Genomic DNA, 22,490 nt, shown 5'->3' with positions numbered 1-22,490 from the left:
TGCAGTTTTATTTATATGTATTATTTTAGATAGGTATATATTAAGCGATTTCTATAGATCGTTCGTATATTTGTGTTTGTCATCTGAGGGCATCATCTTAAAGCAGCTTTGGTGAGAAAAAAGCATTGAATTGTCTTGATTTGAGTGCGCTTCTAGTCTTATAATAGTATATAAGGTGCATTTATAATTTCATTTAGCCAAGTGCAGTAAATGCTTTCGAAATTTGACATCAATGGCTACAAATAGTCGAGAGGGCTCGTATGTTGTGGTACCCTGTACAAATATAGTCCACTGAACAATCTGCTCAAGAACAGGGTATACAAATTTCTACTCGTTTGGGGTTTCGGTTTCTTAAAGAAGCAAGGTTTTTATTGATTCCAGTATATCGTTTTTTTATATCCATAGTTGTATTCTTTTTTTCTGCTTTTTGTTTCTCTTGCACGGTTGTATATGAATTTTTCAATTTTCCACAAATAAATATGTATAGTATAATATTAATATATATATATATTTGCTTTTGCACTTATAAAAACTATTAAAATAAATTTGCAGCATTTTTCTACTATGTAAACCGTAAACGTAAATCATATTTTGAACTTAAAGCCAACTTAAACATGTAAGCATTTTGATAAATTTTGTTTTGGTTAGATCCTTCTCTCGCAAAAAAGAACTCAAAACAGAGCAGAGTGAATACGGTGAAAAAAAGCAATCAGTTTTATCGTAAAAATTACCTCATTTATGGTAAAAATTGTATATAAATCAAGTAATTCCAATTTCAAATTCCAAGTTTTCGTAAATCGTTGAAATACTTTCCTTCTCTTCGCATAACATTACTATGCTTCATTAGCAAACCTTTAAACACTTTCAACAACATCAATATAATCTTTCCGATTGTGTGTGTGGGTGGAAAATCAATATTTATCTACTGGAACATTTTTCAGATGAATATATTTGGTTGTACAATTGCCAATACTCCGTTTCCATTCATCATTCAAGTATAGACGTAAATTTCAGCTTGTGCCTGTTTTGCTTAGCGAGCCGCTGCTTGGGAACCTAATCGTAGGTGTATATGCATAGGCATTAACGTATATGTACTTTTTATATAGTAGGTAGGTAGTTACATAGTTAGTTAGAAGGGCGTACAATTAAATAAATAATTCTTTTCGCGATTTTGCATTCGGGTTTAAAATACACTATGTTCATTTTGCTCACGGACGCTGACACTGAAAGCGTCTAGAAAATAAACTTGCTGGAGGTGGCCGAGACTGTTTTTGTTGTTGTTTTTGTATGTGTGTGTGGTGTGTGATTTATTATAATAGCTTTATGTTTAAATTGAGAAGTAAGCAAAAGTTTTGCTGAGTTAACTTTGCTTTAACGACACTCCCAGACCTTAACTGTTTGATCCACACTGCCGCTGATGACGTACGGATGCGCCTTGTGAAAATCTGCAAGGAAATAAAATGTATACTTAATGTGTGCACAGTATTGCATTGGAGTACTTTCTCCACTAACCTATGGAGGTGCAGAAATGCTGATGTGCGTAGAGCGTCTTCATGCATCGCTTGTTCCGCAAGTCCCAGACCCTGATGGTCTTGTCATCACTGGCCGACACCAAATACTTGCCACCCGGATGGAATGCCAAGCCACGCACCCAATTGTCATGGCCATTCAGCGTGAGCAGGCACAGTCCGACGCTCACATCCCAAATGCGTATAGTTTTATCTCGAGAACCGGATGCAAGGAATGGGCCCTGGTGGTGACCTTTCTTGTTGTCCGCTCCGGCTGCTTCGTTTATTGCTGATGCGGCGGCTTCCGGAGCCCAGGCAATGCACTCCACGGTGTGCTCATGATCGCGTAATTCAACCTGTGAAAATGTAAATCTGTTGAAAGTCCTTCACTTGTAAAGGATCCCTAGAATTTCTACCTTGCAGTCTTTTGAATTCGTCAGCCAAACACGTATTGTGTGATCATTTGAGCATGTGGCAAAGATGCTGCCCTCAATGTGCACTCGCACCATTCGTACCCACTCCCTATGGCCTGTATATGTCTTCACGCAGTATCTGTAGAGCGAAATTAACAGTAAGAAACTAGCATCCATCTATCGTCTCGGACTAGCAGCTTACCCGGTGGCCACCTCCCACATTTTGATGGTTCGATCACGTGAAGCAGACAGAACATAGTCGCCAGCGGGCACAAAGGCCACCGATGATACATTGTGATCGTGACCATGCATTGTTTTAACACATTCGTAGCTCTGCTGGAAATCCCACAACTTAATGGACAAGTCAGCGCTGCAGGAAGCTTTAACCAATGAAGAACCGAATCCATTAATTCGTTTTCAGAGCAGATCGATGCTATATTAACGTACCCAAGAGCTTGCCCTGAGAATCGAATGCCACGTCCTGCACAGAGTCGGTATGTCCTTTTAGACTACGCTCATACTCGCCAGTTTCAAAATCCCAAATCTTAATGGTGGCATCTTCCGATGCTGAAACCATGAGGCCAAAAATTGGGTGAAATATAACCTGGAACAAACAAACATCCTTCATATATGATTCCATCGCCTTGGTTTTTATGTTTCACTTACCCTCGTTATGCTGGCTCGATGACCAGTCAGAGAGTACTTTTCTGGTGGGCGAGGTATCCATTCGCCGGGAGTGCGTTTGTTCTTTGTGGGCGCCCCCTCGATAACCTCCTTCTCAGCTTCGGTAAGCTTAGCCTCTAGTTCCATTACTTTCTTCTGTAACCGTATGACCGATGTCCACTTCTTCTCCAGTAGACCGCCAAACTTCTTCTCTGCCTCTGTGCTGACATCGGCCTCCTTGCGAAAGGTCTCAAGTGAGTCGCCGTAGCCATTTGAGCCTAGATAATCGGCAATCGCTTGGTTACTGTTTAGAAAGAGACGCGAAAGTAAATTGAATTAATAATATAAAGCAAATAGTTGATGGCTTAACTTACAGCTCCTCGCGCTGCCGCTGCGACAACACCATTTTCATACTGTTTTCCGATTTGGCTAGTTTTCTGGTCTTTTTTGGTCGCTTTTTCCGTTTTCAATTCGTGCAGTTCTGCAATGCAAAAAAAAAAATGATATGTTTTGCACATGTATGAAGTATTTCTATACTGGAAACAGGAAATTAGTTTCGCAAAAGTTAAATGACAAAAATGCTAAAGAGTTTCGTTTGAGTTCTCATATAGGGCAAGTCACCTACATTTCGTTACGTTTTGGGACTTCGGCAAGAGCCAGAGCCCAAAGCCAAAGGGGCAGAGGCATTTGGGTCTGTTTGTTTCTTATGCTCATCTTTCGTCTAGTCATTATTTTGTTTTTTTTTATACAGAGCTAAAGCGGAGCATCATCATCATCATAATCAACGTCGTGATCAGTTTATGTTTCTGGCACAAATTTTTGAGTGGCGACTGCCATTAAAGCTCGCATTGTACGAGAGTCTCAGCAGGGCTCTATAGCAAAAAAATACATAAATAATTGTAAAAAGAAAGTAAGAATTCTGCCTTCAGTTGGTAGCACTGCAATTGACGTGTACCGACCAGCAATGGGTTCAAGGGTCGCGCGACAATCGAAGCATTCAAATGGAATTAGACAAGGCAGCATTTATTGCCGTTTCTGTTGCTGCTGCGAGACCATTTAATTGCCTCTCAAGGTGGGGAAAAAGCAAAAGCAAATCACAGGTAACACGCAATAAAGCGACATTCGCCAAAGCAGCGAACGCATATCGGTATCGCGTACACGAGAGATAACCAATAGACCATTGTGCAGTACGATTCGCACGCGTTGCCAACCTCCGGAAAAGCAGCCATTGACAAAGCCAATTAGCCAGACTTAACGGCAGTTCAAGCAACTTCTTATAGGCAAATAAGGGGACCGGACCGGACCGGACCGGAATGCGAAAGAGGCAATAGAAGCAGCACAAAGTCCAAGCTTACACACACTCAAACACAAAGCACATACATACATACATGCAGACTAGGAAATGACGTTCTCAAATTATTTTTGGCCGAATGATATTTAACGATTTTTTTGAACTATCATACTACGAACAAAAAGTGACCAAACGAGTTCGGTTCAGCAACGAACATCAATACACAGTCGTACTTCAGGCAGAGTGGGATTTGACAACAGCACATGGGACCAGCCAGGCCGTGACGTGACTCACCCAAGGGACACAAATCGAGCGAGACTCTTGGCTCTTATCAGCTGTGCAAGAACGGCATTTACAAATATGAGTAGGTGGATGGATGCTCTCTGTTGGGACAGAACAGACAAACTACTGCGCATCTAAATATAAATGAAAATCAATGAAAAATCAACAACAGCGCTCCCTGCCAACGTCACGCGCGTGGGCTGGTCGCGTGGGTAGTGAGGGTTCCTGGGCTCTTCCAATGCCGAGCCGAGTCAACACAATTTCTGTTGTGGCAACCAACATTCCACCACTTTGGCATGCGCATTGTAACTGTATCTGGCTGTGTGTGGGCCTCTGCTCTGCTCTGAAAGAAACGGTGCCACACAGCAGAAACAATGGACATACGGGGGCGTTTGGGTCACACGCTGCAACAGTAGAAACAGAAGTTGCAGGAAGAAAAGGGTGCCGGGCACCACAAATAATAGGAAAGAGCCGAAACCAACTTTGATTCTCACACTTGTGCTTGCTCAAGCTATTTAATATTTGCATTTAAATGATTTCTACCTCTCAGAAGCTGTGAAACATCCCGCGCGTGGGCGTGTGATGTCAGACAATGGTTGGCAATGCGAAATTACCAGGGCTGCCGCACACCACATACTTTGACAGGATGCAATCTCTCTTTCTCTCTTGATTGCTGCTGTTCTCTTTCTTACGGCAGACCTTGCACTTGCTTCTGCTTTTACAGCTCTGGCATGTGTTGTTTGTTGTTGTTAGCTCTCGCGCAATTTTTTTTTGTATTTGCGTGTTTCATTGATTAACCCACACACGCAAAGCACATGCAGCTACAGTGCAAAAAACTGTTTCAAGTGCAGTAAGCAAATAATGCCGAAAAACCGATGAGACGGGATAACAGATATGAACTTTGATTTAATAGGGACAGTAATAGATTTTGGTGTAACTGGGCAAATCATGTAACACATATATAAACCTACTGTGTACTTAGAAAAAGCTCGTGAGGAGGTATTTAGATAAGTTGAGTACCGAAAGCAGACGCCTTTATGAGATAGAGAGCAAAGGAAAATAGATAAGGCGAGGCATATGACCCGTTAGTTTTCAAGTTTAAATAATTTTGCAGTGTCAGAAGCCGGACAGTTCGACAAGTTCGTTCCCAGGCTCAGTACTTTTCGCACATTCTGGGAAATTACAATGGCAACGGGTCTGCCCGCCGTCGTTAACAGAACTAAAATACCTAAGAGAATGCCCTGGCCATGGCCAAAGAAAAAACCCAAAACGGGAAAACTGAAAAAGAAAATAAAACTAGATTCTTCAGCATGTGCAGAACTGGTTTGCGTTATTTTTCAACGTTTCGCCTATGTAAAGGTGTTGGTTTGTCTTTTGGTGCATAGAACTATTGAGCAAGGAATTGAGTGTTGGTCGTTGGCGCTGCAGCTATTCCGGGGATGGGAATAGGTAAAAATCGATCAACGCTTGGTGTGGCCAGGGGGAGGACACATTCTCCAACACATGCGCAAAAATTCAATACACATACACACACTGCGCCGTGAAGCGATGTGTCATCACTTTCTGATGGTTGTACCAAATGTAATTGTTTTTTTTTTTTTTCCATAGTTTTTGCACCGTTCATCTATTTTTTAGTGTCTGTTTTACACATTTTGCCCAATTTGCATAACTCTTTCTTTTGCTTTTGTGTCTCTTTTCAATAACAAACACAATAACAACACACACAAACGAAAATATAAACTGTTACGACGGCCATCTTGGATAGAGGAGAGGGAGCAATGAGAGTCAAAAAGGTAATATGCAAAACCGAAAATGGACAAATCCATCATCATTCTACGATCAAAAGCATCACCAATGGCTTTAAAATGCTGGCTTTATTTTTTATCTCGCCACACAACGCACACACTAACACACTGAAACTTCCAATGTCGTACGTATGACAATTTTTTCATTTTTTCTCAGTCGCTCATTACACACACCGTCACTGTTGCGAAATGGGTTTTGAGTATGCGGTTGATCGCGGCGCTTCAGCTTCTTGCTTTGATTATGTGCAACGAATACTTACACCAATTTTGTAATTCATATATTATATTTATACTTATTTTGATTTTATTTATCTGTTTTTCTTTTATTTGACAATTGTTTGTTAAGCAGCGGACTAGAGCTCAGCGTGACCGCAGATTTGTCTTTAAAATATACCGTCCAACCCTCACAAATATACCGTCTCACTTTCAAAATATACCGAAAATTTAAATTCTATTATACATATTCCTCGTTTTTAATATTCCGTCGAATATAACTAGCTAGATAGAACCCTCATGCCTGCCCACTTATTTTTATCCGATTAATGAATAAATTTTCTACTTGGCTGCCTTGTTTTAAATACTTGAATTGTTTTCCTGCTACGGCGATTGCTTTGATTGTTTTTGCCTCAATTTTGGTTCCTCACAACAATATAGCCTCCAGTATATCGGTAACAAATCGAGCTTAACCCACTGAACCCCCCTCTATTTAAACACTTCAACGAATTGAGGTAAATGGTGGAAAATATTAACGATTGTAAATTCTTCTTGAAGATCCATGCCATCTTCCTCTAAACTTAAGGGAACCACGATATCTCTCACCTGAACTGCGCTACAACTGTTCAATGTTTATTTGATTCGGTAGAATATTAATGGGTTAATCGTTCTCCGTCAAGGGTAGAAAACCATATTCCTCGTCTTTGATATTCCGTCGAATATTACTAGCTAGATAGAACCCCAGCCCTGCCCACATAATATTATCCAATTAACGAAACTATTTTCTACTGGACTGGTTTATTTTAAATACTTGCTTTAATTGGATTTTGACAAAAAAAAGGTTTTAGCGAAAAAGGTCAACAACAATTTCCAATAAATTAATTTCCTTACATGGTAACTACACGCTAACTACACAGTTGATCCAAAATAACTACATTTTATAAGTATTTACCAAAAGCGACACCTGAAGGGGAAATGTGTACATTTAAAAAATATTTTCCCTTTTTTCATATAAGCCCCATAAAAGCGCCTGTGTGTAAAAATTTTTGAAAAAAATTGCATTATGTTCGGTGGATGCCTCGATTTTAATATTTTAAGTTAATTTTAATTTTCCGTCGAATATTACTAGCTAGATAGAACATTCAGCTCTGCCGACAAAGTTTTATCCCATTGCACTATGGTCCAGAACTCGTTTTTTTTTTTGGCATAAAGTCGAAATTTTTATGTGAATGGATTACGTTTTTTCTTGCAAATTCTCAAAGTAAATTCATCATACATATTAAAAATGAAAAAAAAAAAATTATTTAGCTTCCCTGAAGATTTTGGCGAGCTTTTGAAAGTGAACAATCGATCAGCTGATTGTGGGAAAAAAATTGGCGCCAAATTACTTGTTTACATTTTTACGAGTGGCGATCGAGTAAATTTGCTCAAATAAATTCGGCTAAAAATGGAAAATGAAGATACAGGTATGTAGTATCTAATGTATTTAGTTATTTTATGTGTAGTCCCAAGATTTAAGTGTTGTGCAATGTCCAATTTATGTGTATTTTTGTAGAAAATTTAACTGCGTCCCCTGTGTTTCGTAGAATATACAAATGAACTGAGTTCTGCTGAGAAAAGCTAACTATGTGAGTTTGTACCTACAAATGTTGTAATTGACTGGAAAGTAACAACTTTGGCCCGTTTTGGCCCCTTTTCTTTAAATTTGTTAATATTCAGGAAAGTTCGAGTTTTTGCATAGCGATCTCATCGATATTTGGCGCAACAACAATCGACAAAAAAAATCTGTCTCACATTGGATTTACAGTAAAATCAATAACAACCATTTGGAAAATGAAAAAAAAAGAGAAATAGATAAAAAAAATCAGTAATTTTGAATCCTTCATTAAAAGAAACCTTCTGAAGTGCAACAAAATGATGGAACGGTTTATGACCACCCATGCTAAATGGATGGCTTCTAAAATAACAATTACTGTTGATGAAAATTGTAAGACACCAAAGAAAACGGGACGTCCAACATTACATTATACAAATGCAGGGACAAGATTAAAAAGGAAACTGGCGTCTGATCTTGCAAATGATAATAATAATAACACGAATCTTCTTATGCATGCTGCGGCAGTTTCTGCTAAGAAAGAACGCAAGACCGACGTGGCTTTTGTCCTAACAAAAATAATTAGAGCACCTGAATACCCGACTGAATCGAAAAAGCATCTTCAATTGCAAAAGCCCATTCCACTTTCACCAGATGAAGCTTTAGCTTACCTCCTGGAAAATTCACTCAACTAACAGCAGTATACAAACACTAGGCTTTTAAATAAAAGGCATATATGCGACATTTATCCTAGCTATAATAAAGTAATGGAAGCTAAATTACAGTGCCGACCAGAGTGCATAGAAGTAATGGAAACTACTGCTCGAGTGCCATTACAAAATCTTTTGGATCATACAGCACATCGAATAATTAAATTGCAGTCCGATGTTTTCAAGCAGTTCCCGGATGCATCTGAAATCAAATTAATCTGCAGCTACGGATTTGATGGCTCAACGGGTCATAGTATATACAAGCAGAAGTTTTTAACTGAAATACCTGGCAGTCAGCTTTCCGATCATTCTTTATTTGTAACTTCTGTTATACCCATACAAATTACAGACACCTATCATCGGAACATCTGGACAAATAGAGCACCGCAGTCTATTAGATTTTGCAGACCGCTAAAAATTGATCTAGTAAAAGAAACTACTGCGCACATAATTATAGAAAAAAAAGATTTAGATTTTCAAATTAACACTCTTAAACCCTTTGTTTATAAATTAGTTGAGAATGTTGACAGAGTAGTTACCTATGAAATGCATATGACACTTATAGATGGAAAAGTGCTGAACGTATTAACTGGAACTAAATCTACTCAATGTTGTCCAATATGTGGGGTCACCCCGACAAAAGTATTGGAAATTACAGATTTTAGTTCAGAAACCTTTACCCCAAAGCTTGGAGCAAACATATCCGTGGTACCCAATGTCCCCTACGATTCATAAAGTATTAGTCCACGGTTTTCAAATAAACAATTCGACGTTGGTTCCACTTGGATGTTTAGGAGAAAATGCTTCAGAGGCACGGAATAAAATGTACAAAAAAGACAGATTATCACATGCAAGAAAAAATAGTCGGGTAAATACTATGACTGACATTTTTTATAGAGCGATAGATTCCTCGGATCCATTACTATCGAGTGTCTGTTTAAAGGAGAGGGAAAGGAAAAATAAGAAAAAGCCTCTTTCCAAAGAAGTATTAAGCCTTCTGGAGTTGCCGTCTACCGAAAGCAAAGATTCATGTGAATACGAAAATGACTCGCAATCTGATTCTGATTCTGATTATAATATATACGACATAGAACTAGAAGAAGAAGATGAGGTCATTTAAGAAAAAAATTAGTGTGTACTAAATTTCCATAGTTTATATATAAAAATAGATAATTTGAAATAAGATATTATATATAATGATTTAACAACAAAATGTAATAAATTTGAAGTATGTAATTTAAACTTCCGACTTTATGCAAAAAAAAAAACAAGAACAAGTACAAGTATACAAGTATATGTACAAAATTTAAAAGCTCTAGCTTTAATTTCGAGCTCTGTGTTAAACAAATCTGAGGTGCTCTGGGGAAGGGGTTCGATGGCGTGGTCGAATCTAAAACAAAAAAAAACCGAAATTTTATAAAAATACTCAAAATAATTGTGCAAAGTTTCAAGGCTCTAGCTTTAAAACTAGACTTTATGCCAAAAAAAACGACTTCTGGACCATAGTGCATTGGTGGAGTTTGGAGTACTTTTAAGTACTCCCTTTTATTGTATTGGTCTAAAAAAATGGTTTTAAAGATTAAAAAACCTTAAGTGTATACGATGTGTGAAAAAAAGGTGTGTTTTGAATTTTTGTGCAAATAAAAAAGGTTTCGCGACTTAGTGGTTGCATTGAAACCAATTCATTTGGATTTTAAACATATCGCGGATAGCCGCTGACACACGAAACCTAAAACTTAATCAATTTCAGGAATCACTGTAGTGACTTATTCTGGAATTAATATGTTGGCTTATACGTAATTTAAATGAGTCCGGATATCACGAGATGGCACTTTTAATTAACAGTATTTGCTGTATAAAGCGGCTCTTGCCTCGCAAAGTGGTCGGCCCAATGAACATCTTTTAAACGAGGCATCAGTAGTCTGGAAGCAAGTGTCTGAGTCACTACTTACAAAATATTCTTTAAAGACATTTTATATTTAAACACCACAACATGAAACTCATTTAAACCGATCTCTCATTTCGTTCACCTACTCTTTCTTACGTTTGCTGTTCGCTACGGATCCCTCACTGGTGTTCAACTCCTCTGAAGCTGGGACCCCAGACGTGCCCCGATGATCTTGTGGCCAACTAGTCGCCGGCCCTAGCCAGACCGGCGGCCCTGTGCATACTGGACATCTGGAGGAAGTAAAGGACGGTGTCGGAAAGAGACAGTTAGTTCTCTGGATCGGGCTGAGTATGAACTATTTTTGCTGTGAAATGCTTACCTTGCTGCTTCTGCAGCTTCTGCTGCTGCTGCAGCTGCTGCTAGTTGAGTGACAATCGGAGAGGGATAGATTTTGAGGTACATGCACATCAGACGATGGGCTACCGGCAATACGGGCAGGAGAAACATGCAGCAAAGAAGGGTGGCCATAGCAAATGCGTTCTTCAAATACAAAAATATAAACACAGTATTGATAGAGTGGTGCATTCAGGGGAAATCTGTACTCACTATTGGATCCACTAGGCGTTCACAAATTAAGTAAGCGCTTTGACTGTAAATGTACGCGAGGGGCTGACAATGTCCAACGTTGTTGTTCACTTCCGAGATAACTCTTTCGATATATTCTTGAAGCTGAAGGTTGACTGAAATCGAAAGGTTGTGGGCCAGATTGTTGATGTAATTGCTGCCTTTATATCTAATAAAGTCCTCGGATCTTTGCACCGCGTCCATCAGTACTCCAATGGAGTTGCCAAAGTTATTGTTGTCGTATAGAATAAGGCTATCAATTTCATTTAATTTTTCCAATGCTTTGTTCACGGCATTCGTCAATGGGACCACTAAATATTCGTCGTACTTAGCTAGATCTGAGCTAGCCAAGAAGTAGGCAAGGCAGGCTGGAAAGTCTTTAAGATATCTTGTGTTTAATTCATAAGCAAATTCTCTCGTTTTGGTCGTTAGTATGGAGTAATCCGTATGGATAAATTTTGTGCAAAGATGCTCGCTGTATAAGATGCTGTGGTATTCGGACAAATTGCCTGCACGCATTTTATTGAGGTGTACTTTATCTTCTTCCAGGATCAGTTTCAGCGTGGTTAAGTCCCCAGTGAACACTGGTGGATCTTCAAAATCTTCGACGAATATTTCCTTATTTAACAAGTTGTCTATATCGTAAATATTTTTCGCTCTCAGCAGCTCAAAGATGGACTGATTTGCATTGCATGCCCTGATTGCATCCGACACTTGCAGCGATGGTTCCGTTTCTCCCGATCTCCCCGACATGTAGCGATTGAGATCGATCACGGGGTCAAGATGGCGGAAGATGTTTTGCCCATCTTTTAATGGAGCACAAGCGCTCGTGTAAGTTATCAAACCGATCATCAAGTAAAACAGTCCAACTAGCGTGATGAACGAGAACACACAAAATATCAGGATGATGGCGCTGAAATATGGACACAAATGACGGTTGCAGCAAATTCCTCGGTATGCCAAAGACTAGAGATTACTTACAGAAGTAAGCATGAGGCAGCCATGCCCTTTGAGAATACTCCAGAGGGTCCTGGCTTTGTCCGGCTAGGCCCTAAGCAGCCGCATACCAGTGCCGAAATTAGGATTACTATAATCTACCGCCGGGAAAAATGTTATGTATGTATTATTCTTTCTTAACATTTCTGTTTTATATCTATATACATATATTTTAAAGTTAGCGCAATCTGCTAAATATGGTCATTTTTTATGTTTCTGCGATTTTGGTTTTCTCGTATGTTCAAAAATGGGGTGAAATTTTGAAATAAAATTATAACAGTGTTATATAACAGGGGTCTGGATACAAAATTTGTTTTTTCTAGTTCTTATATGTAGTCTCTAAGCACTAGGCGTCAAACAAGACGGACGGACAGACCTATGTAGACCTTTATCGACTCGGCTATTGAGGGGTACTTGATGGGGTCGGAAAAGCTTGCTTCTTTCTAATAAAACCCGAAACTGTTCGAGTACCGGGTATAAAAATATGCATAAAATTTGAATAAAATATGCATAAATTCAATCGACTTACTATAAAGATTAATATGCAAATGACGATGTTGATAGCCCTGCGATCTGCGCCAAACTTATCGTGGATGTCGTCGAACATCCTTGAGGTTCTCAGTGTGTTCAGGTGAATATCGTTGATAATTGAATCGATCAAATCGCGGATTCCCGTAGCTTCATCCAGAAGCATTAACCTTGCGCCAGCGAGGCTTTTAAATACTGGCGGAAAAGCGAGTGCCATTTGTTTCACGATCAAGTCTTTTATACGTTTGAGGCGGGCCAGCCCGCTTAAAGGGATTAGATAAGTTTTGTCCATAATAATATTCTTTATCCCTTCGACAAAGACTGTAGAATTAGGAATCTAGAAATTGCACTGATTATAATTAAGTGTTCAGCTCTGTGGGTACTGTGTAGGGAAAAGATAGTACCAGGTCGAAGTGCAGGCACTTTGAAACATCGTAAGTCGTTATACCCATGTCATGGTTGAACTTATAGCATTTTGGCAAATGGCACAAAGCATAAGCAGCGTAGCTGAGATCTCGTTTCTGGCCCCGCAAACCTGAAAAGGCGAAAAGGTTAGGGCAGAGCTTTATCGCAGACTATCCATCCGATATCCGATGAGAGAAATTCTCAGGCGCTAGTAGTTACCATCTCTAAGCTGGGACCCAAGCAAACGGATATTCTTCTCTAAGTCATCAACTTGTGACATTATCATAAGTGCTCTCGGCATGTTGACCAAGATGCGCTCCATTTCAATCAGCGCATTGCTCTCGGAAGTATCTCCCACGTCCAGGAATATGTGATTACTTGCGGCTATGGAGACAGATGGAGGGTGGAAGATGGAAGGTATATCGTTTCCGAGTCGAACTCACAACTTAGTTGTTCATCGAGGTGGGCCTCCAGCTCCTGGTAATTGTACACCATCAAATGGTAGATGTGATCAGCCACTTTTGTTAAAAAGGTGCAATGGTCCTGACTAGCACGTTTCATTGTCTTATTGCTGTCCGCTAGTCCACGATCCAGGAACTTGTTCGCAAAAAACATTATCAAAAGACAAAACCTGCGGGCAATCGTAGTCGGGGGCAAATTATTTTTTCTGCCATTTAGGCTAACTCGTCCTCGACCCAGACTCACATAAGGCTAACGACGAGCAGGCCAAGGCAAACTCCGTAAAGTCGGCGCCTCCGGAAGTTCTCGGATGTCTTATGTTGCTTGCAACGTAAGCAGCAGCAAAAGCAGCAATAGCAGACACTATGTCATCAAAAGGGTGAAAGAAAGCTTCAGCATTACCTTGTGGGTCGACTTTGTTGAGGCTTCGCTTACCCAATAAACGGAATGATAATGATACAGACGAGGAGGAATATCACGACAACTACCAGAAACCAGTACTGAGCCAACAGAGCAGCCCAATCGTTCTTCCACACCTTGGGGCCGAGAGCCAACTTGTTGTTATCCGTCGACGTAACATAGCCTGCAGTAGGGCGGGAGGGAATTCAAATTGATTCAACGGACGGTTGGTCTAGTTTTACTTACCCGGAGGCAGGTCGGATAAAAACGACCGCAAGATGAAGTGCGTTATTGTATTAATGGCACTCAGAGCTTTTTGTGGCGCCCCTAGCTCCCGGGAATAGCTGCCGGAACCACGGTATGGGCTGTACTCGGCGGAAGGCCAGTGGTTCTGTCCAAGTTGCTCGTGAGTTGTACCGTCGCCCGGGTATCCCTCACGCCAAACGACATTAGCAGTATTATTAGTTCCAGTACCATTCCCCACAGTCGTTCCTGTTTCTGCACCAGGATCCTGGGCAAAATTTGGCATAGTAAGTGAAAGTAATACAAGGATCAGTACCACCGCATGGATGCCTCGAACAGCTAGGGGATCGAAGTGACGCTTTCGTCCACTTCCTCCGGATTTTCTTTCGCGTGGAAGTTCCAGCGCCACTCCGATCTCGATGCTGTTTCCCCCAACACATCGGCATCCGCTTTCGTCGCTTGAATCCATCTTTCAACTAAAACGAATCCTTACACAGGACAATCGAGAGCTGAAACACTTAACCCAGGATGTCTTCTAAATGCGTGGGTCAGTGAAGTGCGGTTAGTCTTGTGTAGGCGTTGTGTTTGTTGTGTTTGTTGTGCTTGTGTCAAGTGAAATGTTTTTTGGAGCTACTTATTTGGTTGCTATATCTGTTACTTTTGTATAGCAACTTTTAGCAAAGTTGTATCTATGTATCTTATTCTAAATTATACAATATGTAGGCATGTGAGTGAGTTAATGCATACATTTGTAGTTAAAAAATTGTTATACAATGCTTAAGGTTTTGATTAGGCCGCATGGGTAAAGTCGAAAGTTAAGTCCTATCTTGTGTAATATCAAAAGTTTTAATTCAAAACAGATGGCGGGAATACGGTCACATTTCCACGCGACTCGTCGAAGAAGCAACCATATGCGGTTATCGACTGCGATAAAAAAATGTTATCGAAGTTCAAATTTTTACAATACTTCTGCAATTCCGACTTTAGGGTAATTTTAGGTACACATTCAACGAAACTTTCTGTTTTAACTTTATAGCGCACTTTACTGCACTGCACTATACATATATTCAATAGTATTTTTGCAACAAAAGTGCAATTGTGTTATCTTACCCCCACACACAGACACAGACACGATGGGAGTAAACTTGTTCTTATCAGCACACACACACACACCAATCCAGAGGCGGTTACTTATGCCCCTTCACGCTCAGTTTTGGACAAACGCTCAACGGAAACGGTTATAATTACTTCTCGGCGACACTTTCGATTGTCAAAGTGCCAAAATACCCGTGCCGCGCTCGTGCAACCAATCAACAACGAAACACCAAAATAAACTACAATAACTTTTGCCAGTGAGTGCAGCGATCGGTCGAGGCATACCCAATAACAGCCTTACGCCAGAACTCATTGTGCAAATTGCCGAAATATGTAAATCATTTGCCAAATTATGGCACTCTAGCAGCCTTATCATTCGATCGATCTAATCAGCAGCTGATTCTATTTGCTCCTATTAAACGCCCGTGATAGCAGATACATGACATCAGAGGCGATCATGGCGGTAGTCAAACCTAGCCATTGACAATGCCAAATCCAACAGAAGCTTCCAGCAGAAGTCCTTACCAATCCAATTAGCTGCAGTCTGGGTCTGGGCTTTATGGGCTTGTATTTAAACATACATCGAAACATTTGAAGAGAATTTATTGCTCACCCATTATTCGCTTTTACGGCCATACGAGCGTCGAGCGTAGAAGGCGTTATCAGACGACTCTGATTATATTCTGTCGATAGCAGCTCAGCAGCTTGTTCGCTGTATTCGTCAGCCTGTAAGCGCTAAATGGTTATTATTGGCTTATTTGGGGTTTTTGGGAATGGAGTGGAGTGTCAGCCTGTCAGCCCTGTGCGCATTGATTTGTTTAAATTCCCAACGACTCAGCGCAAATACTGAAACAATTGTCTCTGGCCCGACCCGCGGACCTAGTTCCTCGAACGGAGATAACGAATATGTCGGAGTGCCATTAATAAGTATCGAGAAATGTAATTCATTTGCCTTATAAACGTATCTTCCGCTGCCACCGTCGAGTCGATGTGACAACGAAAATTAGTAATTAGTGCTGCCGTTTTTGCAGTTTCTGTTTGATTAAAAGTCGACAGCAGCAATGATGATATACATATATGTGTCCGTATATCTAGTTGCCATAAAATGAACCTGGGGGAGGCGTGATAAGAATACGGCAGAGCCGAAGGCCCTCGTTAATCGCATTTATTTGAATCCATTTTCGATCGAGTCATTTATTTTTAAGTCCGATCAACAGTATGCACATACATTCTATTTATTGGGTGTACAAGCAGAGGTAGATCACTATCTGGGATGTATCTGCTCGCCACTTGCCGCTCATCTCAAGTGCCTTGATAATACATTCTTTCACAATCCAGCCATTCCCATTCTGCACCCGACATCGGTCGCGTTTCGAGCTCCCAATCTTTTGTATTATTCGCTCTTTCGAAATATAAGCGCCTCCTTCCCCCGCCCTTCATTGATTAGCTTTCTTGGATATCTCGACTTTGACCTCGTTCTTTGTTTACATTTTCTCACTTCGTTGCATTGTTGCGCTGGTCAGAAACCTGCAGGCGATGATCCGGAACTAACAAGGTTCAGCGTCCAAAAATCTTTGATAAATCACACCTTTCCTCCGCCTGCCTCCCCACCAACTGCACATACATACATGTACATTGAACCCTTCATTATTTGTTATTATAAATAACAGAATGCACACATACTCGTACGCACACAAATGTTTGCGTGGAAGTCAAATTATTTGCAGTTGGGGTGAGGTTAATGATTTACGGAAATCCCCGGGCTAACCGGTTGTACGTACTCCTCGTCGACTGAACTGCCAACATGCAAAATAAAAATGTTATATTTAATAATTTATAATTAATAACCACCCAACCCAGCATCCGCAACCGATACAATGTGGCCCTAAGATGGCTAGCTATCAATGGAAGCCAGCACTCACGATATACGGACTCATCCTTCTGCTGCTGTTAGCATGGACCCAGGCGCAGACTGATCAGCCGAGTACCTCCTTCGACGATCAGGAGTTGGCCGACAGTGAGTGTTCGGTATGCTGCAGTATCCTAACAGTATCTAACATTCCGCTGTGGCTCGTTCCAGAGGTGGAAATCAATATTGTCTCGACGGCTTACACACTCAGCTTCAGCATCGCCGTTGGTGACACAGACTATACCATCGAGGGCATCACTTGCCGCAACGGAAGCGGGAAGGAGACCAAGGCGAACGAGGCCAATGTGTGGTAAGCAGAGATCGAGCAGAGGGAGAGTCGGTCCTCAAGCCGATACTGGCATGTTTTCCCTTGCAGCGAGAGTCTCGATCCATGCACCTTCTACACGTGTGTGGTCGCGCTGCGGCCCATCGACAACAACCCGCCGACCCCTGACCAGACGATCTACGCCTACACCGAGTACAAACGTGAGAGAGACCAGCCCGATGGCTTCAGACATGTCCTGATCCTCATGCCCTCCTGCATTGCCTCAATTTTAGAACCCAGGACGGAAGTGACAAACGTGCAGCCCACCGCCAACACCATCAAAGTCACCTGGCAGACGAACGACCGCGCCTGTGTCGAGGCCTTCGAGATCACGGCCAAGGCGTCCGAGTACTCCTACACGACGCAGCAGCTGAGCGAGAAGAGCACCTACACCTTCAAGGACGTCTATGCCTGCCTGGCCCACACCATCACCTTGACGACGCGCAACAATGCTAGTGTCGTGGTGGACACAAGCTCGACCGAGGTGGAGACCCTCTACTCGGAGCCAGGCGACCTCTCACTGAACATCACTAACTTGGCCAACGGCATAACGGTCATCAAATGGTTGGATCCCACGGAAAAGCACTGCATCGCCAACTACACTTTCAAGTGGAAGCGAGACGACTGCGAGCAGGAGAACGACCAGCAGCCGGAGGAGACGACCACGGATCTGCCAAGCACCATGACCACATTCGATACGGATTATGACATGGAGACAAGCGAACCAGCAGAACCAGTGGAACCAGCAGAACCACCCGAAAACGGGAACAGAGGTAATTGTTTGTTGGGGTATTGGACACAGAGTACTTACACCTACAAATTCTTATCGGGCATTCCCTTGGGCTATCCCCAGTTGAGTGCGAGTGGAGTGACAATTCCGATAATTCCAAGCTGAGAGAGTATCAGCTCACCGATCTGCAAGGATGCGAGCCGCATACCTTCGAGATATACATCAATCAGAACGAAACATCCAAGGCATCCCAGCAGTTTACATCCGCCGAAAAGAGTAAGTTGGCGCCAAGGAATCACCCACCCCAGCTCCTGATCATTCTTCTCTAGCGGCCAGCGCTGTCTCCGACCCCGTTCACAGCAATAACTTGACAGAACTTCGATGGATGTGGTCCGAGCCCCAGAATCATCCCAAGTGTGTGGCCAACTATAGCGTGCAGCTGACGGGACCCACACAACGACTCAACGAGACACTTGAGGTGGTGACTGTGGAAATGGTGGCGGTCTTCGATAACCTCGATCCGTGTGGCGTCTATATAGTGGAAATTGTGCCGGTGATGCTGAATGGAAGCTCCGGTGCCACGTATCAGTCGGAGGCCACCGTCAGCGAAGATCGTAAGTCGATGATTGCGATAGCGAAGACCTGTCGATTAACCTTTTTCGGTTAGGGCCCTCGCAGATCCTGGAACCCGTCGTCCTGCCCGGCTCGTACTCTCTGGAGATAAGCTGGCTGACGCCCGCATATGCGAACTTGTGCATCGACGGGTACCGCCTCTCCGGCTGGATGGAGGACAACAAAGAGGTGCTCAGTGCGACCACCAAGAACACGTCCATGACCTTCAACGATGGCCTGCTGGCCTGCCAGATGTACACCATACAGGTCATACCCTATACCCGGGAGAATCTGGACGGGGATCTGCGACAGGAGGTGGTGGAGACAACGGCTGCCGTAGTGAACTCTGACAAGGTGAGAGATCTATAGAGGTCTAACTGCCGACTCTGACTGTGTTTGATCCCTTTGAATCCGCACAGATAACCCTGCAGATGGGGACCAACGGAGCCGCCTCGCACAGCCTGACATTAATTGCCAACAATCAGGACTACAACAACACCTGCCAGACCATCTTCGCTTTCTTCAACTGCAGCACCACGGCCAAGGTGCGCTACACATATGGGGAGCGGTACGTGGAGGGGTACACAAAGACAGGTAGGTGCCTGAATACGGCGCAGCACCCAGATCCCGATTTCATCTTCTCATTCCCTGGCTTTGCCACCAGGATTCCAGGCCAAGATCAGCCCACTGTCGCCGAACACCGCCTACTTTTGCGATGTGATTCTGTACAATGTGGCAGGATCCTCGAAACTCAAGCGTACCCTGGAGAACACCCACACGCAGAACTACTGTAAGCGATGCAGATGAATCACTTTCTCTCGATCTCTTGCTAAGTAAATCCATTCGCTTGCAGTTCCCGAGCAGCCAGAGAGCGTGAACTTCTCCCAGAGCAGCGTGCAGAGCCTGCTGTTCACCTGGAATCCGCCCACCTATCTGAACGGCCCCATCAAGTACTACCAGGCCTATCTGATGCGACATGAGCCCGACTACTTTGTGCCCGAGGACTGCCCGGAGGTCAGCGAGAACCCCAAGTCGGAGACCAAGGGCGATCTGACCGTCAACTTCACTGAACTGTCGCCGGGCATTCGGTACATGATGCAGGTTGCTGCCCAGAACGATTTCGGCATGGGAGAGTATACCTCGCCGATTATTGGCATCACTCTGCCCACGGGTGAGTTAGCCCGGCCTCCTTCCACCCACGCGGGCATCTAATGACAGCACACTTTCTTGGCAGTCTCTGAAAAGGTCACCCAACTGGACGTTATTTCCATGGGTCCGACGCTGGACGGCACAGACACCTACAGCGCCAATGCGACCGTCACCTGGAGGTGGCCCTGCAAGTCCAACGGAGAGATCGAGTCGTTCGTCCTTGACTTTATTGGAGAAAGGACCGCACACGAGAAAGTCGAGTTCAGGCGCATCATGGTGCCGGAAATGGCAGATCGCAAGGGACGGATGTCCTACACGGAGACGGAAATGAGGCCGGAGACCGACTACACAGTGAGTGTGACCGTGAAAAACAAGGATGTGGACACCCTCAGCGACAGCGTGGTGTCAGGTTGGCAGTCTCCAGCGGGCCGTAAGTATCGACAGTCTTCTCCTCTTTCTCTCTGATCGCTCAAACGGCTCTTCAATTATCTCCCCAGTTCCCTCCCGCCTGGGCAGCGAAGTTGTGGGTCAAATGCGCGTCAGCGCCAACGAGACAAGTCACCCAACGAGATCGGCCATCGTTCGACTGCCGGCGGATATCCAGAGCTCCGAATCGGGCAACATCACCTACATCGCCTTGCTGCTCTCGCAGAAGAAATGTGCCGGAACGCCGACGCTGGGCTCCGCCTTGGTCAATGCAGCCTCGTCGTGGCCAGATGTGCAGTCCTATGAGACGGCAGGCGCAGACGGCTCTGTGGACTGCGTCTTTCAGTATCAGACGACGGAAGAACGCTGGAACCCGACCGCAGGCAGCAGAGAAAGTGGCTCCGACGACGAAATCATCTTCACCATCGGCGAGGACAAGTGTCCGAATGGCAAGCGGTACTGCAATGGTCCGCTCCTGGCAGACACGCAGTACCACATGGTGGTGCGTCTGTTCACCAAGTCGGGATATCGCGACGCGGCCCTGCTGGAGTTCAAGACGGATGCGGCCATCAAGGTGACACTGATCCTGATCAGCGTCTGCTCCTGTCTGCTTCTGGCCTTTGTGCTGGGACTCGCAGTGCTCTGGGTGCGCAAGCGTCTAGCCTGGTAGGTGCCTGCCTGATGCACCACAACCAAAAGCTGATTCGTTTTTTCCCCACAGGCATCGTGACTCTGGTCAGGGCATTGAGGATCCTTTTGGCAACGTGATCGGGAAGAACTTTGCCATTTTCTACGCAGAGGTGGCCAAGCCGGAGAAGTTGGCCCGAGAATTCAAGGAGATAACCGTAGTGGCCCTGGAGCTGAGCTACTCGGCCTCCGAGCTGGGCTGCCACAAGAATCGCTATGCGGACATATATCCATGTGAGCTATCCCCTTTGGGCTTAAAGCTTAAAGCCTCTTAAAACCGAATTTGATTTCTATTAACAGATGACAAGAATCGCGTTATCCTGGACATAGATGCGGAGGGATCGGACTATATCAATGCCTCCTTCATAGATGTAAGTGCTTGGTTTTGTGCCCTAGTATTTTCTGTCACCTAACCCACAATTTCATAGGGACACACCCGCAAGAAGGAGTACATTGCCACCCAGGGACCGAAGCCGGAGAGCCTCATGGACTTTTGGCGCATGATTCTCCAGTACAACGTTCGAATCATTGTCCAGGTGACCCAGTTCCGAGAAGGCAATACGGTAAGCTCCAATCTAAATCGTATTCAAATCGAATTGAAACATAAATCGAATCCAAAAACAGATAAAATGCCACGAATACTTCCCGTACAACATGCGCGGACTGACGGTGACCGTCAAGTGCAAGGAGAACTTTGAGCTCTACGATCGGACCGAGCTAACGGTGGTGCACGATAAGTACGGTCTGAAGGAGAAGGTCGTGCACTTATACTTTAAGAAGTGGCCCGATCACGGCTGTCCCGAGGATCCCATGCACCTGATTGCCTTCGTAAAGAAGGTCAAGTCGGAGCGACGTCCCAGCTATTCACCCATCGTCGTTCATTGCAGTGCGGGCGTGGGCAGGACCGGGACCTTCATTGGTCTCGACTTGATTATGCAGCGCTTGAAGAGCGAGTCGAAAATCAACATATTTGAAACGGTCAAGAAGCTGCGTTTCCAGGTAGGTCGTCTATTTCATCTGATGTGATCCGAGAGCGTTTTTCTCCATGCCAATCCGTTTCAGCGCATGAAAATGGTGCAGACGCAGCAGCAGTACACATTCCTTTATGCCTGCACCTATGAGCTGGTGAAGCACAAGATTCCGCGGGCACACAAGCTCGAAGGCCGTCCGAAGTCGGCAACGGCGACCAAAAAGGTGAGCTTCCCCGAAGTTTCTGCCGGGAATGTAGTTGCCTCAGCTCCGAGCGCCGATCCAGAGAACGGTGTATCCACCTTGCAGCTACCGGCTCGATTCTCTGGCCTGCAGAGGAACAGTCAGCCCTTTGGGAAAGACGACATGAGCAGCAGCAGCAATATGTGACCTGAAAGTGATCGTCATTTGTGTATTTATTGTATTGTATTAAACGAGTATAACTTAGCAGCACTAATAGCCAAAGAAATGCGTCTAAAGCAAACACACACTTTATATAAAATGATAATAAATAAAAATGTACAATGTTACAAATTGATTGGATCACGTTCCCGTATTTATTTGAGT

The 22,490-nt window shown here is 43.5% G+C and overlaps 4 protein-coding genes and 2 long non-coding RNA genes across 7 annotated transcripts; 3 read left to right on the top strand and 3 right to left on the bottom strand.

Annotated features, from left to right (window-relative positions):
* Positions 1-489: 489 nt before the first annotated feature.
* On the bottom strand, positions 490-6,347 carry LOC108158816 (lissencephaly-1 homolog). The gene is made up of 8 exons (XM_017291505.2): positions 6,223-6,347; positions 2,959-3,065; positions 2,588-2,888; positions 2,369-2,525; positions 2,124-2,301; positions 1,925-2,060; positions 1,513-1,864; positions 490-1,445 (listed from the first exon to the last, which is right to left on the bottom strand). Exons 2-8 carry the CDS (start codon positions 2,994-2,996, stop codon positions 1,372-1,374), a joined length of 1,236 nt encoding a protein of 411 aa, XP_017146994.1. The 5' UTR covers positions 2,997-3,065; positions 6,223-6,347; the 3' UTR covers positions 490-1,371.
* Positions 5,129-6,326, top strand: LOC117188433. The gene is made up of 2 exons (XR_004472583.1): positions 5,129-5,950; positions 6,120-6,326. It is a non-coding gene; the product is annotated as an uncharacterized LOC117188433 (long non-coding RNA).
* Positions 6,348-7,465: 1,118 nt separating the features above from the next.
* On the top strand, positions 7,466-9,721 carry LOC117187655. Its single transcript, XR_004472302.1, has 2 exons — positions 7,466-7,641; positions 7,895-9,721. It is a non-coding gene; the product is annotated as an uncharacterized LOC117187655 (long non-coding RNA).
* A 763-nt stretch (positions 9,722-10,484) lies between these two features.
* Positions 10,485-10,959, bottom strand: LOC117187653. Its single transcript, XM_033390291.1, has 2 exons — positions 10,747-10,959; positions 10,485-10,657 (listed from the first exon to the last, which is right to left on the bottom strand). Exons 1-2 carry the CDS (start codon positions 10,950-10,952, stop codon positions 10,510-10,512), a joined length of 354 nt encoding a protein of 117 aa, XP_033246182.1. The 5' UTR covers positions 10,953-10,959; the 3' UTR covers positions 10,485-10,509.
* LOC108158817 (phosphatidylinositol phosphatase PTPRQ) lies at positions 10,626-22,466 on the top strand. Of its 2 annotated transcripts, XM_017291507.2 has the most exons (19): positions 10,626-10,715; positions 11,658-12,107; positions 16,977-17,133; positions 17,197-17,335; positions 17,402-17,511; positions 17,584-18,123; positions 18,204-18,356; positions 18,410-18,694; positions 18,748-19,046; positions 19,112-19,286; positions 19,357-19,482; positions 19,546-19,863; positions 19,927-20,271; positions 20,339-20,933; positions 20,989-21,188; positions 21,255-21,325; positions 21,383-21,517; positions 21,579-21,953; positions 22,017-22,466. In XM_017291507.2, the coding sequence occupies exons 2-19, from the start codon at positions 11,922-11,924 to the stop codon at positions 22,311-22,313; spliced, it is 4,506 nt and encodes a 1,501-aa protein (XP_017146996.2). In that variant the 5' UTR covers positions 10,626-10,715; positions 11,658-11,921; the 3' UTR covers positions 22,314-22,466. The 2 variants fall into 2 exon arrangements, with proteins under 2 accessions (XP_017146996.2, XP_017146995.1); XM_017291506.2 differs by lacking the exons at positions 10,626-10,715; positions 11,658-12,107 and adding an exon at positions 15,224-15,373 and having other exon boundaries at positions 22,017-22,313.
* LOC117187652 (prominin-like protein) lies at positions 12,869-14,671 on the bottom strand. Its single transcript, XM_033390290.1, has 6 exons — positions 14,025-14,671; positions 13,815-13,962; positions 13,626-13,742; positions 13,364-13,551; positions 13,140-13,304; positions 12,869-13,050 (listed from the first exon to the last, which is right to left on the bottom strand). Exons 1-6 carry the CDS (start codon positions 14,488-14,490, stop codon positions 12,875-12,877), a joined length of 1,260 nt encoding a protein of 419 aa, XP_033246181.1. The 5' UTR covers positions 14,491-14,671; the 3' UTR covers positions 12,869-12,874.
* Positions 22,467-22,490: the final 24 nt, after the last annotated feature.

The sequence above is a fragment of the Drosophila miranda genome, chromosome 3, assembly GCF_003369915.1.
Source record: "Drosophila miranda strain MSH22 chromosome 3, D.miranda_PacBio2.1, whole genome shotgun sequence".
Lineage (NCBI taxonomy): Eukaryota > Metazoa > Arthropoda > Insecta > Diptera > Drosophilidae > Drosophila > Drosophila miranda.
The sequence above is the reverse complement of the archived record's forward strand: the minus strand, read 5'-3'. Positions and strand labels throughout refer to the sequence as shown.